The sequence below is a fragment of the Polypterus senegalus genome, unplaced genomic scaffold (assembly GCF_016835505.1).
Source record: "Polypterus senegalus isolate Bchr_013 unplaced genomic scaffold, ASM1683550v1 scaffold_219, whole genome shotgun sequence".
Lineage (NCBI taxonomy): Eukaryota > Metazoa > Chordata > Cladistia > Polypteriformes > Polypteridae > Polypterus > Polypterus senegalus.
The window spans coordinates 163,339-180,859 of NW_024377781.1; the positions used below are offsets into that span (position 1 = coordinate 163,339).

Here is a 17,521-nt window from a genome sequence, read left to right on the forward strand (position 1 = left end):
TATTTCTAAATGTGTACAGAGCTTTGCACCTTTCAAAAGGTATTTGCACTCTCCAAAAAAAAAAAAACACGTTGAAATGAACTGAATTGAACATTAAAAACACCCCCAACAGTTCAAGTCTCATATTAACCATTGATTACTGAGTGCCTCCTCATGCGTTATCTTTGTGTGCTCTCAGGTTTCACTTTAAAACTCCTCCTCATTCTTATCAATTAAGGAGAAACTTTTAGTTTTGTTTCTTCACAAGTCACTTCCTTGTCTGTCTGATTGATTTTCTCTGTATGCCTCCCCTCTGACTGACGATGGCTGAAGCCCAGCTGTGTGGATTTCAGGATGAGACCACTTGCTCGGTATGTCTGGACACCCTGAGTGACCCTGCCACCATCCCCTGTGGTCACAATTTCTGTCTGAAGTGTATCACTAATTGCTGGAGTCAAAGCCAAGTGTACCGCTGTCCTTTGTGCAGAGATGTCTTTTTCCCAATACCTCAGTTGCGCAGAAACACTCTGCTAAATGAAGTAATTCAGAAATTAAAGAAGACAGGACTCGGTTCTATTACATCTCAGAATTATGCCAGTCCCGGAGATGTGGAGTGTGATGCCTGTACTGGGAAAAAATTCAGAGCGGTAAAGTCCTGTCTAACTTGCCCGGCTTCCTACTGTCAGATTCACCTGAAGCCTCACTTTGAAGGAGATGCCCTGAAGCACCACAAGTTGGTCGATGCTGATGGAAATCTAAAGAAGAAACTCTGTGCAAAACATCAGAAAAGTCTGGAAATATTTTGCAAAACAGATGAGATGTGCATCTGCATGATGTGTGTGGTGACTGGACATAAAAATCATAAAACAGTAGAGCTGGAGACAGAAAGAGAAGAGAAACTGGTGAGTGGGGTTTACTGTTTAATAGAAACAAAATAAATAACAAGAGTTTAGAGATTTGTGAATGTAGTATAATAGAAAAATCTGCTCATCCATCTTATAAGCATGATTTTTCAATAATGGACAATAGGGAACTAGAGCCTATCCTGGTGAGATTGAGTGAAAGGCATGAAACAGAATATAATGTGACACTCAGTGGAGTCAGGAAGAGACTTGAGAAGAGAGAGCCCAGATGTTATCCATGTACAGTCAAGTGAGCTGAGTACACTTATTAAACCGAGATGAGTCTCTGTGCTCTCTTCACTTGTGTTTGGAGTATCTAAGAGGTAATGTAAGAGATACATTAGAGGCACATGTCAACCAGAATAAATAGGTCTAATATTCTTTAATTATGCACACATTTGTAAGGAGCTTTCCAGTGTAGATGGTCTTACTTTAATAAGTAAATAATCAGCTGCCTGAGGATGCCTTAAAATCAATAAGAAAAGTCAAAACTGAGTGTCAAAACCCCAAACAAAAGTATCAATTGTTCCAGTCATTCAGGGATGTATTAGAAAAAAATAAATAATGAAACAATGATGGCAATGTGTTCTTGCTCAGCTGTGAAGCTCACCTGATCTACACTGTCTGATAAAGCTCTTCCCATATTGACATTTCACTACAGAGCTCTACCTGATACTTGCTTTCTAATCTTCTCTTAATCTTCTCTGCTTCCATGAAAGGAATATTTCACACAAAACTAGATTTTTAGTTTCTGTTACTTATTATGTGTTGTTTGTACTAATGGCCAAAACAAACATTTAATCTTGCGTTTCTTTGGAGAACATAGATAAGAAAGTTCCTGACACAATGGGGATCAATGCTGGACAAACAGCAGGTCGTGCCCAGTCACAGCTCATTAGTTACCCTGGTGCTCCATATCATGCAAACATTGCAGAAAATGATCCGAGAGAGGGCTACAGTTACAGATTGAAAGTGAAAGAAAAGTGAGAGAATACATAGTCAGATGGAAAGTCTGACTGATATTTGTGGATATCTAAGGTGCTTCATCAATCAGACGGCCAATATACTGGTGAAATTACATCAATGGCTAATGGAAAAACAAAATTATTCATATTACCCATCTGTTTTGCTCTGTTTCTGCTTTCCTTCTCTATTAGTTTTAAAAGTATTAACATACAACTGAGTCTTGTACACATTCTTATTGCTACACTTGTGATATTGTTTTACAAACAGAAACAGCTAGGAGCGACACTGAGTGTAATCAGGAAGAGAATCAAGGACAGAGAGAAGAAACTAGACGAGACGAGGGGGACAATGGGGCAGTTAAAGGTGAGTGAAATTAAGATGGCAATTCATATCAAAGAGGAGAAATAAATTAAAACTACAAGATCTGGCCAATCATCTCTGGTGATGATGAGACATTAGTAGTGACATTGATGCATTTAAATTTCCAGTTTTCCTAAATTTGAGTTTCATTCATTAGTTTCACATGCTCCTTATCTGTGTGTGATGTGCCTGGAGTTGTAGAGGGTAAATAATACAGTATACTGTTATTTGAAATACATGCATTTCATGTCTGTTTCATGCCTACAAAGATCTGGGTAAGTGTAAGACAAAAAGAATTGTGAGAAATGCAAGAAATGCTGAACATATACCTAAAACACAAACTTTTTCCATGTTATAATAATGATAGGAAGTGTATATGTGAAGACTTTAATCCAAATATCAAATTAACATGTGCACTTTATTATAGAATATAACCAAAGAAAAAGAAAAGGGTTCGATTTACAGGTGGCTGTCAGTGAGTTACAAACCCAAGCTCAAATGACAATTGACAGGGAGTTCATATGTGTTCTTCAATGGTGCAGAAGTAAGAACTGCTGCCTTATAACTCAACGAGACCAGGCTCTCCATGTTTGGAGTAGTGATCTGTTATTATATTAGTACAATATCATAAAAACATACATTTAATTTGAGTCTGTAACACCCAGTGTAAATTTTGGCTACTTGTAGAAGTTAGCACTTGTGTTTTTTATTATTTAGTTTTATTTTGTCAGTGACGTTCACGTGGTACAACACACTTGCCTCTCCCTCCCTGAGTTGATGGTGTTTATCTCCATTCTTTTCACAAGAGCAGCAATGACCAGAGTTGATGCTGTGTTGATGTCTACTCAGAACTATTTGTTGTACAGGCAATCAAAGATACGATGTCCTGTGACCGCTATCAGACTGGACAAAGGCAAAACCGTAACAAAAGACTGCTTCTTCACAGCACTTTCTGTGAGATTTTTAAAATTTGTTTGGATGTGTTTAACTTGTTTAAAAATGATTAATCTAGATATAAACTTACACTAAATACAGTAGTTATTAATATCTTTGGTCTTTTCTACATGTCCATATATGTTAAATATAATCTCACATGCTTTTCCCATTGCTTCTCTTGTGTGTCTTGATCTGTTCTGAACTTTCCCATAATTCCTGTTCTTCTCCCTAGATGACTGACTCTTCAATGGTTTCTCTCTTACTTTCTAGCCTAATGCCACTGCCTACATGTGACCTGTAAGTTTTAATACCAGAGCTTTTATCTTATAAAGTACAAACACTTTAACTTGTAATGTCCGTGTTTTGCTTCTGACTACAATCAAATTCAGTACAACACTTACACTCTGTACCGTCCAGGACATGAGCTCTTGAACCTTAAAAGGACAGTCACTCTGAGGTCAACCTTTTATGAGGAAGAAAGAAGAGGTGAAGAAGGGAAGTAAATTGTGATAGAAACAAGCAAAATGGAAAATGTTATCAAATGTGTAGCAAACTGAGATTTCATAAATAATAAATACAGTGAAACACAAATAACTATCAAAATACAAATATACATAGAAAATAAAAACATGGTAGATCAGAGTCATCAGAAGTGGAGCTAAATGGGAGAGTCTTTTTTAGGAAACATGAAATACCAGTTGCCTGAACTGTGTTGAGCTTAAAGATCCAGTAAGCCTTTTTATGTTTGTGATGTCACCACATTGAGGGGCGGCTTAGTGATCTCCAGCACTGCACATGTGAAACCTGTAATGGAGTTTTGCACTTTTGTATAGTGTCTTCTAATGTTACTTTTGTGAATATGGTATCTGACTGTCCCACTGTAATAGAGTTCAAAAAGTGAAGATTTATTTTTTATTTTATTGCACAAGATTTATAATATTTCATTTGGATGTTTTATTTTATATAAGATGTAGCAAACAACCAAATAAACCCTGACTCAGACTAAAGCGATACAATAGGGCCTATAAGGGAAAAGGGGTTATTTATTTCTTTTTTGGTGGCTCCCATCCTTGGCCCGACCCACACTCACTCACAGACAGAGACACAAAATCTAATAAATTAAATAAACAAATGAATAATTTATTAAACGGAAAGTAAATATAAACAACATACAATCAGAAAACCCTCCCCCTCCCCTACAGTGATAACAAATACAACACACAACAATAAACACCTAGCAAGAAACACCTGCAACAATATCCATAAATCAGTCCTAATGCAGCAGTAACAGGAGAAGTGGTGTGGAGTAAAAGCTAATGATCCTGGGAACAGCTTTCCTTAACACTAGAATTACCAGAGCCTACGAAAAAACTCGTAATTCCGTCCCACCTTAAACTGCTTCTTAAATCCCTTCACACCTCTCCGCCAGCGCCCTTTGTCTTCTAAATGTGCTGATAAAAAGAAGCTTGGAGCAGCCGGCTATTCCATCCCTCCAACAATTTAGAACGTGCACGAACTTCTCTCAGCTCATGCCTTGATTGAGTATCTGGGAGTGAAGTGGAGTTTTAGAGTGGAAATAATAGATCGTTGTTTGGAACACACGCATTTCATGTCTGTTCCGTTTCTACAGTAATCTGTGTAAACACATTGTCAAAACAGAAACGTTTTTTATATTCTAGTAGTAGATGACAAAATGTAGGCATAAACTATATAATGTATGAAGCCTGAAGTCCTAATAGCAAAGAAACATTTTCACAAGAATAACAAAACAATTGTGCTTTTATTCAAAAATATAACTGCAGAAACAAAAAGCCGCCTTAACATGCGACATTGACAGCCATTTATGGTAACTGCCTCCGTGGTTCAATAGACTCAGCCCCCTTTTGGTAATCAAGAGGTTACGAGTTTGATCCTGCGCCCCTCCATTTTCAGAAGTAAACTGCTGTTAGTCTTACTATTTTAGAATAAAAACATACATTTGATTTCAGTCTGTAACAGCCGGTGCAATTTATGATCCTTGTAAAGGTTAGCTTTTTTTATTATTCACTTTTCATTCTCTCAGTCGCGTTCAGAATCAATCCATACAACCCCATCTGACACGGCTGTTTTCACATAAAGACGCGCTATAGCTCTGCAGTGTACCACGCTGCACACTAACGCAACCCCTACCCCCGGTTCTGACACACAAACGCTGGCGAAGCTGCCTTCTTCAGTATCTCACCGTCACTTGATTTTCTTTTTATTCAGTTTTATTGAGTGTTCCTGCCAGTCCCGCATGTTGCTGTATGCTGTTTCTTTTGTACTCCAGGACATGCAGAGGAGAGAATGGTAAAGACCAGTAACTTCGGCGCTATATGCAATCATCAGACACTCCCCATCTGCCCGTTGTTTTGTTATACTTTTCAATACTTGTTATACTGCTCAAACGGGCATGCTCAAAAAATACACGTGTAATGCCACGAAAAGTGCACGCAGACACTTCATTTCGCAAACAAAACAAGTGCACTTTTATTCAAGACAACCTGTATAACCAAAGAAAAAAGAAAGCAAGTTACAGTAGGCGATTGATACGACAGCTTGCATGGTGCAATGCTAAGAAGTGCAGATTTTCATTTCGTGCTATATAAAATCATCACATTCAAATATTAACAGTTCCACACACCCAAGGACCGTCCTTCCTACATTTCACGACACGTGTACTTGTTGCCGTGCACACACCTCTCTGTGCTATGGTTTCTATTACACTGAATGAGCACCTGACACTGTACTTTCTTCTCTGGGGGAAGGTCCCGCATCAGAGAATTTCCAGTTCCTGCGTAAATTCACACCCGATCTGACGCTGTTCGTTTTCAAATAATATTGCATTAGTGCGATATTTTCACATGTATTGTCTCTTTCTTTCAGGTGTGTAATAGAAACCACAGCATAGAGAGAAGTGTGTACATTGCTTCTTACAGGAAAAGGCGATGGAAAAAGTGCACTTGAATAAAAGTGCACTTTTGTTATACTTTTACACCAATATATGTTCCTGTGTTTGAACGACACGGGCAGATGGGGAGTGTCTGATGATTGCATATAGCGCCGAGGTTACTGCTCTTTACCATTCTCTCCTCTGCATGTCCTGGAGTACAAAAGAAACAGCATACAGCAACATGCGGGGACTGGCAGGAACACTCAATTAAACTGAATAAAAAGAAAAGCAAGTGACGGTGAGATACGAAGAAGGCAGCTTCGCCAGCGTCTGTGTGTCAGAACCCGGGATGGGGGGGCATTAGTATACATCGTGGTACACTGCAGAGCTATAGCGCGTCTTTAGTGAAAACAGCCGTGTCAGATGGGGTTGTATGGATTGATTCTGAACGTGACTGAGAGAATAAAAAGTGAATTAAAAAAAACAAAACAAAGCTAACCTTTACAAGGATCATAAATTGCACCGGCTGTTACAGACTGAAATCAAATGTATGCTTTTATTCTAAAACAGTAAGACTAAGAGCAGTTTACTTCTCAAAACGGACTCGTGACCTTTTGATTCCAAGGCAAGAACTGATTCCATTGCACCACGGAGGAAGTTATAATAAACTGCTGTCAATGTCACATGTTAAGGCGGCTTTTTGTTTCTGCAGTTATATTTTTGAATAAAAGCGCAATTGGTGTGTTATATTTGAACCTTTTATGAAAATGTTTCTTTGATATTTGGACTTCAGGCTTCATACATTATATAGTTTATGCCTACATTTTGTCATCTACTACTAGAATATAAAAAAAGTTTCTGTTTTAACAATGTGTTGACACAGATTACTGTAGAAACGGAACAGACATGAAATGCGTGTGTTCCAAATAATGATCTATTATTTCCACTCTAAAACTCCACTTCACTCATAGATACTCAATCAAGGTATGAGCTGTGAGAAGTTTGTGCACTTTCTAATTCGGTGGGGGGATGGAATAGCCGGCTGCTTCTACCTTCTCTTTATCAGCACATTTAGATGACAAAGGACGCTGGCGGAGAGGTGTGAAGGGATTTAAGAAGCAATTTAAGGTGGGACGGAATTACAAGTTTTTTCGTAGGCTCTGGTAATTCTAGTGTTAAGTAATGTAATAAACAGTTCTACTGGTAGTCCTGATGTGGAGAGGGGTGATATTTGGGGAGCACTCCATCCCATGAAGCATAACAATCAATCCAACGCCACTCACATGGCACAAGACAGTCCATACATCCTTACAGGTTCACAATCCAGGGTATAAACAATATTCCACAGAGGTAAAGGCAGACGAGACAAATGGGTGAACAGAAACACAGACAACCTTGTTTTTCTGCTTAGCCAGCACCCTTATTAAGCTTCCCACCAGCCCCTCTTGTCCCCAGCAGCCCCTGCGTTCTCCTCAAACATCCAAACCGGAGAATATGCCCGGGGCAGCTGGGAAATGGAGTCCATTAAGTTGTAGCACAGCTTTTAATTGTGTGCATTTAACCAAGAGTTTAGCAAAAATTAAATGCAGGCAGAGGACAAGAGGTGCTGACAAACAACAATGTATTTTAGCAGAGCATTGAATTCCGGGATCCAAATATACAAGCTAAAATAGAGAAATATGCAAAATCACAGCAAACATTAAGAAGAAGTTTTATCTGTTTGAATGGTGTATGTTTCTGCTCAGGTAAGCTAACCAATGTGTATATGTCTGTGAAATGGGGGCTTTTGGGGACTTGCTATTTAACTTGTACCTCACAATTTGCTTAAAGCAACTTAAAGCTGACAGAAACGAAAGACCACTAAGGGTAAATTCTCAATTATCTGATTTCTGGCTATTCATTCTTTCAGTTTATTGCTGAAGATGAATTCACAAAATGTCTCCATTCTGTTCTTTTTGTGGCCAGATCCACCTCCTCTTGCTCTTTTTCCTGTGATGTGGCAGTGCATAACCCTTTGTAGCAACTGTCTTCCTTTCATTCTGGTAACATATCCAAACCACGAGGAGCCATCAGTTCCCGAATTCAATCATTTAATGTTTCTTCCTGCGTCAGTGTGTCATCATTCTGTGTAGCCTGGTTACTCGCAAGATCTTTTCATAGTCAGTTCATTTCTGCTACTTCTATCTTGCATTTGTCTTTCCTCAGGCACCACCATTAAAAATATTCAATTAATATATTTATTATAGTAATTTGTTATAATTATTATTATAATTAATATAATATTTAATTTTATTAAATATATTCATACATTTATAGTCATACACCATGACTGGAATTACCAGGGTTTCGTACATTTTGGCTTTTGTTTTGATTGCTATATTTTTTGATTTCCATAGCTTGTTTAGTTTTACAAAGACAGCAAAGAAAAGTCTAATTCTTCTTTTGACATCTGCCATGTTGCATCCATACTGTGTTAGCATGCCACTCAGATAGAAAAATATCTTCACCTGTTTTAAATCTTCTCCTCGCAGCTTTATTTTTAGCTGCTGTTGCTTTTTGTACTTGCTTACTACCATTTTCTTCATTTTTAATTTGTTGATCAGTAGTCCGTACCACCTGCTGGTCATGTCCATTTTCTTTGTGAGTTCTTGCTGATCTTCAGTTACACTGATGAGATTGATGTCGTCAGCTAATCTGAGGCTATTTATAACCTCACCACTGACTTTTATACCTGCCTCTGTGTCTGCCAGAGCCTCCTGTATGATGGCTTCCAGAAGAAGGTTGAACAGGTATAGCGACAAGTTGCAGCCCTGTCTGACTCTGATGGTCATACCAGTCTATGAGCTCACTTTCTACTTGTACTACAATAAGAGATTTACTTTACAGGTCTTCGAGCAGCTGGATTAGGTGTTCTGACATTCCATATGTTCCAAAGCCCCTTGTGCCACACACTGTCAAATGCTTGTTGGAAGTCTATTAAGTTACTGTACGGTGTTCGGTTTTGTTAGCAGTATTTTTCCGCCAACTGCCAAATCACAAATAATTAGTCAACTGTACCTCTCCCAACTCTGAAACCTTCTTACTCTTCCAATGTTACTGTTTCTACTCATTGTTTTAGTCATTGTAACATTCTTGTATACATTTTCCCTGGAATACTCAGAAGGCTGATGCCTCTATGGTCACTGCAGTCCTTTTTGTCATCTTTCTTGTATATTGGCACGGTGAAGGCTTTACCCCAATATTTTGGACACTTGTTTTGCATATATTTTGTTCCACAGTGTGTGCATCAACTAAACTGAGCTGTGTTCTCTGGCTTGTATTATTTCAGCAGTGACATTATCTATTACTGTTGCCATTCCCTTTTTCAGTGCCATAATTTCCATTTTTACCTAACCTTTAAGAAAGTTCTACATTGTTTGGCTCTCATTTCTTCTTTCCAGCTCAGTAAGTACTGCAACATCTACCAGGTTTTATATATTTTACAGTTCATAAAAAAACTCCTCCCATGTACAGTATCTTCTATTTCCTTTCTTCTATTGTTGGTCCCTCTTTTTCTTGACTGCAGACAATTTAGGAAGGAAGGTGTCACAGATTTCATGCACTGTCTTGTACAGTTTTGGTGTGTTATACAGTAAGTGTCACTGGTTTGTATTTCTTAGCATTTATTTTCTAATCATTTCTCTTTACGCAGTTTTGATCTCCTTTTTATTTCTCATGTTATTTCATTATATTCCTTCTGAATTTTGATTTTTTCTTTTCTCCTGTAGCCCAGGACCTTCTCTGCAGTTTCAGTGTAAATGTTTTTTCTTTCCTACAGCATTTCAACTTAATTCCTTGTATTCCTGCCTTAAGTCACTGTTTATTTGTATTATATTGTGATACTCCAGCATCACTGTTTCTTTCTTCAATTGTTCAACATTGAATCTGCTTACAGGCGTCTGTCTCTGTAATCCTTTGAGTTTCACTTTGATCTTTGCCCTTACTAGTTGATGATCTGATCCTGCATTTGCTTTGGAAAGGCTCTGCATATTACTTACACTAGACTGCCATCTTTTATTCACTATTATGAAGTCTATCATGTTATGTGTTGTCCCATTTAGTGATTTCCACATCTATTTCCTATTTGCCTTCCTGTGGTAGAAGACTGTGTTAATTATTTTGAGATTGTTATTCAGGCAGAATTGTAAAAGTCTCTCACCCTGTTTGTTCTCTGCCTCATATCCAAACTTTCCAATTGCCCCTTTGCAATTGTTCCAAATGGCTCCCAGCTTCGCATTAAAATCCCCCATGATGATCGTTATATTAGTATTCAATGTGCTATTAATCACTTGTTGCAATAATGTGTAAAATGCATCTTTAGCGCCGTCTGATGAATCTGCAGTAGGTTTGTATACCTTTATTATTGTAGCTTTACAATACATGGACAATAATAATATAACCCCAATTGATGATTCCCATCATCTATACCAGAGTAAATGATCTTACGTTCATCCTCCAAATTCTCCTGCTCCTGTCCATCTGGTTTCAGATAATCAAATGATACTCCACCTTTACTGCTGTAGTTAATGTATCACTATGTCCAATTGCCCTGGGCTAAATAATGTTTTGACATTTCACATTACAATATGCATTGCTTCTTTTGTGTTGAACAGCACACTTTGATCACAAGGATTTTGCTGGTTGATGACCTGAATGGACTTGTTGCCTCCATTCCTACCGGATGCAGTGCCTCTGGCTGAACATTCAGAAGCCCTGTTTATGTTGTCATTGACTATATATTTTACACTGTGACTAGACATTTTGTGTATTTCAAATGTCTGTCTGCCAGGTGTTGACTGATCCTCTCCTGGTAGGGTAAAGAAGCCAACAAATCATAATGATCTCTTACAACCTTAAGTGTCTTTCCAGCACCTACTCCTAGCTTTGGCTATCTATTTCAGGGTTTCTGCTAAGCCTGTCCACCTTGTGTAGTGCCGAGGTGGAACTTCGGTCCATGGACATTCACCACTGATGACCACCCCTATTTAGCTGTTCAACCTTCCATCACAGTCAGGTGCAGGTAGGATTTTAGGAAGATATTTTTTTTTTTAGGAAGAGAATTTTTGGCTAATGTCAGCTACTAAGAAAGGCCATCAAGGCATGTAAGAAAAGCACCTATTGATTTGATGCACACATATTTGGAAAAAGATGGACATGAGGCAGACAGAACACCTGCTTTCAAAATGGAGGAATGATGAAGGTTTTTAATGTGAGAGTACAGCATTTGTTATGAAGAAACAAGTTATGAAGATGCACAGAAATGAATAAGGATAAAAGTGCACAAAGTGAAAATGCAAACGGACCAAGCCTGCTTGATTATGGTGCATCTTTATAAGGAATGCCTTAGTGGGACTAAGAGGAATGGACTCTTTAAATTGCATGGTCATGGTTATACTGAGGCAAAAATGGCTATTTTGGACCCTGACTTGAATCATTCAGGTTGTATATTTTCTTCTTCTTTTCACTTTTAGTTCTTAAGGCCTTGTGTCTCTTAAATTCTCTTTGATTAAATTAAAGTTTGAATATTTCTGCACTGAAACATGCCTTGCTTATTGACATCATCTGCCCCAGTGTTCTTGTTTGAGTGATTTATTTTTTTTTTAACTTTGTTGGAGTGTGCCTCTTATGTTTGTTCTGGTTCAAGCCATGCTCATCCTGTTAGAATTGTGCAGCTCATTTAGGGTTCGCGACGAGAGAGCTGAAGGATATTAGTTATCTCTCTGGACCCTGCTAAGGTATTGAAACTGAGGTTGCCAGCCTCAGACATTTTGCTCTGTTTGATTAGCGCAGCCCTTTCAAAAGCAGCTTACTTGGTAAGTTCTAGCAGGAGTGCAGCTCTTGTAGTGGCTCCTGGCCTTTGCCAAGGTATTCTAAAGTGTGCTCAGTGGCAGTGACAGGTCCTTGGCCTCTGTAAAGGTATTGTTACTTGCTCTGTTTTGAAGCCAAGGTCGCAACCCTTGGCCATATTGCTCCATTTGATTTGTGTGTTCGAGATAAGAGTGATGAGTGGATGTCACATAGGTAAGCAATGTGGGGTGTACATGTAAACCAAAGCTAATAATTTAGGAATCTCCTGTATTAACCTGTCCACCAATATGAAAAGAAACTTAAATGTTAAAAAGCCTGACATTGACACTTTTACACCACAAAACACCCACCTAAAGTAATGGACAGGAGCAAAATATTTAACTGAGGTGTGAATAAACAGGTCTGGAGATGGTTGACTAAATAACTTCTAATGAACCTGGGAAATAATGACTCAAAGCTCTGAGTCTGACAATAGAAAAAAGATTAACAAAGTAAATTAACAAAGAGTTCATAAAATTAAATGAAATGACAAACACTTACCCAACCACTAGACACTTGTGTTTAACATCTCAATATCACAGGTATGATAGCTGGCACCAAAAACCAAGAACACAAATACTACAAACAAGTCTCTGGACCATAAAGACTCTTTTATTTTCACATAATTACCTTTCAGCACACAGGCTTTCTTTACAATACCTCTACTTCTTCCCTTGCCCCCCGTAATTCCAGGTAAGTGTTATTCTACTCCAGTCCAGGATAAGCTATTTGTATAAGAAACATGTCTGTGTCATACGAAGTCCTCAAAAGACAGGCAGCTGTCCCCCAATAGTTTACTATAGCTGCTCCAACAAACCCCAATATGGTTGCCTGTTAAGACTACATGCTAGAGGTTTGCTTCCATCCAACATATTGGGGTAAGATACTGCACTGGGAGGAAGTTTCCAACTGCCCTTCCATCACTCTGGCCTCACGGAAACATACAAGAAACCATACCTGTCTGGCATGCCAGCACATTCAAACTATCTTTCACACAATCTGCATATCAACAAAAGTGGTTTTTGACTGATAATTCAATTTAGATGTCTCAATTTAATGCCTTTCTTCATCCAATCAGATCTCTGTGGAAAGAGAGGTAGAGAAGAATGAGACAACCTTCACTGATCTGATTCACTGTATTGAAGGAATCTCCAGTAAGGTGACTGAGAAGATCAGAGAGCAAGAAAAGAGAGAAATGCAGAAAGCTGAAAGAGTTGTGAAGCAACTGGAGAATGAAATCAAGGAGCTGAAGAGGAGAGACACTGAGCTGAAGGAGCTTTCAGAGACCAAGGACCGTATCTACTTCCTGCAGGTCAGAGTGATTACAAGTCCAAGGAGGTTATGCTGAAACTTTATAATGCACTGGTTAGACCTCAAGAGTGCTGTGTGCAGGTTTGGTTTTCAAGCTGCAAAAAGATGTAGAAGTGACAGGAAAAGTCCACAGAACAAAGATTAGGCTGAATACAGAGAACATTTACAGGAAAATTCAAAAGAGCTGAGGAGCTTTTACAATATGACAAGAAAATACCATTCAGCCCAATACAGATCACCTTTTCATATTCGCCTAATCCTTCCAATATGAACAAGAATCTCTGCTACCATCTCTATCACAGGGTAGCTTGTTCCATGTACACGAAAGCATTCAGATCCTTTAACATTTTCACATTTAGTTTTATTGCAGCCTTATGCTCAAAATCATTTAATTTAATTAATATTTAACACATTAAATCAACACTTAATCCTTCAGAATGAGAAAGCAAAAACAGGATTTTAGGAATTTTTGCAAAACTATTAAAATTAAGAAAAAAAAAACCAAAACTTAAATCTTTCTTTGACACAAGTATTCAGACCCTTTACTCAGTACTTAGTTGAAGCCCCATTGGGGGCTTCCAGGTTGGTTTCTTCCTGGACCCGACACAACAAGCTTGACACACCTGGATGTGGGGCTTTGTGTGATTCTTCCCTGCAGTTCCTCTCAAGTTCTGTAAGGTTGGATGAAGACCATAAGTAGATAGCTATTTTCAGGTCTCTTCAAAGAATTAGATTTTGATTAAATTCAAGTCTGGGCTCTGGCTGAGTCACTCAAGGACATTTTCAACAAGCATATTTGGGCATGAGCATGTCCACATACTTTTACATACACTCCACACGTTGTAGGCGCTATATAATCCAACTTCACTGCAACCTTCTCAACTTTGTCTGCTTGATGATGGAGATTAGTCCACCAAAACTACAAAGTCTCTCATCAGTTACACAATCTAGCCACAGAACTTCCTTTGTATAATTAAAGTGAATAGCTTTCTTCCTAAATGTGTAATTTATTTAATTTAATTTACTTAATCTGGGAAATATGAAAAAGCTGGAGTCCCAGCACTGACCCTGCAATCTCCAATTTCAATGTTAATTCATCTTAGGTTCTTTACACTATAATGCCTTATTTTCTGTTCCAAGTCAATTCTACACCTGCCTTTCTGCTGCACCCTCATTCCCTTTATCTACAGTCTGATGACTCACCTCTTATTAAAAGTTAAAAGTATGTCAAGGGCGATAAAATTGTACCCTTCATTTTACTGAAATACTATCTTAAATAACCACTAAATTAATGAAAAATCTCATCCCCATTTAACTAAGTTGATTGTCCACGATACAGATCTTTAATTAAGAGCAAATTCTTCTGACTTTTTTTTTTTATTTCCCTTGTCCCCTCTCCTTTTCTTTATTTTACTTGTCCCGTCTCCTTTTCTAATACAGAATTTCTCGTCTTGCTGTGTCCTTCCTGCTGATGGAGACTCACTCAGCTTCACTGTCACTGCTGATTTCTCTTTTGTGCACCTGCTAAAGGAGCTCTCATATCTGAAGAAGAGTCTGGAGAAGATCAGTGAACGGGAGACCATGACATTGACTCCATCAGGTACAGCGTCTGTTCATGTTGTCTCCATTGTTAAAGTCCATTGCAAGGACCAGAGTATCATGAAACAAAACTGAGAGCTAAAACATTCAAAGAAGGCCTGATCTTTAACATCTATCTATCAGCCTTTGCTGTTAAAGATAAGGTAGATAAGGCAGTTAAGGAAATATGATTGGATCAAGAATAAATGATGGAGTACTTTGAAAAACTGTTGAATAAAGAAAATCCAAGGGTAATATTTAGAGGTGGAGTCACACATGGAAAGCTAGAACCAAGAATAAGAATGGTGGCAGTAAAGGAGGCACTGAAAAGAAAGAAAAATGGTAAGGCAACAGGACCAAATGAAATACCATAGAAGTGTGGAAGAGTTTAGAGGAAGAGGGAGCAGATATGGGATAAATTGCAGAAGATCTAAGAACAGGAGAGAATACCAGAGGAGAGGAGGAACAGTGTGACTGCACCTATATGTGAGGAGAAGGACAATATTCAGGATTGTGGAAACTTTAGAGGGATAAAGCTGATGTCACACTAAATTAAAATTTAGGAAAGGGTTATACAGAGAAGGCTTAGAGAAGAGACCACCATAGGGGAGGAACGGTTTGGATTTATGCCAGGGAGAGAAACAACTCATGCAGTCTTTGCATTGAGACATCTCAGAGAGACAACAAAAAGAAAAAGGATTGCATAGGGTGTTTATTGACTTGGAGAAGGCTTATAATACAGTGTTACTTCAAGAAGTCTTGAGGTGCATGAAAGAGAAAGGAGGACCAGAAAAGTACATGGGGATTGTCCAGGATTTTTTGAGGGAGTGATGATGTGGGTTAAAAGCAGTGTTTGGTAACAGACAAGATCTCAAGTCAGAGTAAATGTGCACCATGGACCTTCTTCAAGTACTCACTTGTTTGATCTGGTCATGGATGTGTTGGTCCGCAGGATAAAAGACCAGTCCCCCTGATGCAGGCTTTGGGTTGATGATATTGTGCTGTATAGCATCAAAAACAAGAAATGGAGAAAGCTGGAAGAACAGAGAAAGATTTCTTAAGCTAGAAGTCTGAAGATAAGTAGGAAGAAAACTGAATATGTGAGGTTTAATGAGGAGCAGGGTTCAGAAGTCTGCCTGCAGGGGTGAACTACTGAGGAGAGTGGAGAAATTTAAATATCCAGGATGATGGTTAGCCAGAGATGGGGAATTAGATGCAGAGATAATCCACAGAGTGCAGTGTGGATGGAACAATTGGAATAAAGCATCAGGAGTATTGTATGAGCAAAGAATTAAGGTGAAGGTAAACGGTCAGGTTTTTAAGATAGTATGGTAAGATTGGAAATGCTGTGAAATGGGCATTAAAGGGATCAGTAGAAGTTGGATATGACGAAAAGGAGAATGTTAAGATAGATATGGGGAGTTACAAAAAAAAAAAGAGAAGGAGAAATGAGAGACAATTGGAGGTACAACTAAAATGGGAGTAACATCTAAGTAAGTACTGGAAAGTAGGTTGAAGTGGTATGGACAATAAATATTTGAGATATGTGGGCAGAACAGTTATGGAAATGGAAGTATGGGGAAAGAGAAAGCAAAAGGTGGTTGATGTGGAGGTGGATGGATAAAGTTAAAGAAGATTTGAAGGAAAAGGGCTTGACTGGTGAGGAGCTGCAGAACAGAACAGTGTGGAGAAGGTGGATCAAGCACTTCAACCCCCCACCTTTCACAGAGACTGAGTGATATCACACATTGTTTTTAATCAGAGCTCTTAGAAATGTTAGGTGGAGACAACACTTTTTATAGCTTCTTTTTATGCTTAGCTAAACACCCCTTTTTCATTTCATTGGCTTTGCATCGGTGTACAGATGAAGTGTTGTGTACTTAAGAGCAATGAAGATAAATGGCATCAAACTAAGATCTGTTTCAGTGCTGTGAAATATTGAAACAATCTGAATAAGTTTCTACAAAAATAAGCTTGCTTCATTGTAGTGTTTGCAATTTACCACCATTGGTGTTTGGCAGGTTTTGTCTAAATGAGCTTTGAGATTCAAAAGATCCTCATCATAATTCTGATACTGTAGTGTGTAGAGTTTTAGAAGGACTGATATTTACACGCAACATGACAGCATTTCTGTAGGAAGCAGCATCTTCAATGGACTACCCCTGAAGTCTGCTGTCTTGTGTGTCCATTTTATTGTGTCAGAGTGGTAACGCATTTAAACTTAACATTATTCCATTTTTGTCTCATGTGTTTTATATACATGGTGTTGTATGCTCCAACGTATTTTTCGAACAGATATTGAATAGAGTTATGGAAAATATCTTTGGAGTTTAATTTGGAAATGCAGCTGACCTAAAAATAAGATCAGAAATGTCTGACACAATTCAATACAGCGTCTTATGAAGGTCATTAATAATAAAGTTGATAAAATCAAATTAGCCTCAAGCTATGATGATATTAGATCAGATCAGGTCACCCCTTACACTATAATACATTTATTTATTTGTTTTTACATTGAGTGTCTAATATGAGACATATAAGCTGTGGTTTAGACCCAGTTCTAAAGAGTTCTACACCCAATATTGGACATAATTATAAAATCTTTACTAAACAGCTTTGTCTCTGATTTCTCAATTGCAGCCATTGACAGTACTAAAGAAATCAGATTAATAATCAGATAATGAGGCTCCTT

At 38.2% G+C, this 17,521-nt stretch overlaps 1 protein-coding gene across 1 annotated transcript in view; it reads left to right on the plus strand.

Moving 5' to 3' along the window:
- Positions 1–302: 302 nt before the first annotated feature.
- Positions 303–17,521, plus strand: part of LOC120519473 (tripartite motif-containing protein 16-like protein) — a 32,129-nt gene continuing 14,910 nt past the window's right edge. The window contains exons 1-4 of the mRNA XM_039742475.1: positions 303–881; positions 2,115–2,210; positions 8,805–8,843; positions 14,692–14,851. Coding sequence (XP_039598409.1) covers positions 303–881; positions 2,115–2,210; positions 8,805–8,843; positions 14,692–14,851 — 874 coding nt within the window. The remainder of the gene's footprint in view (positions 882–2,114; positions 2,211–8,804; positions 8,844–14,691; positions 14,852–17,521) is intronic.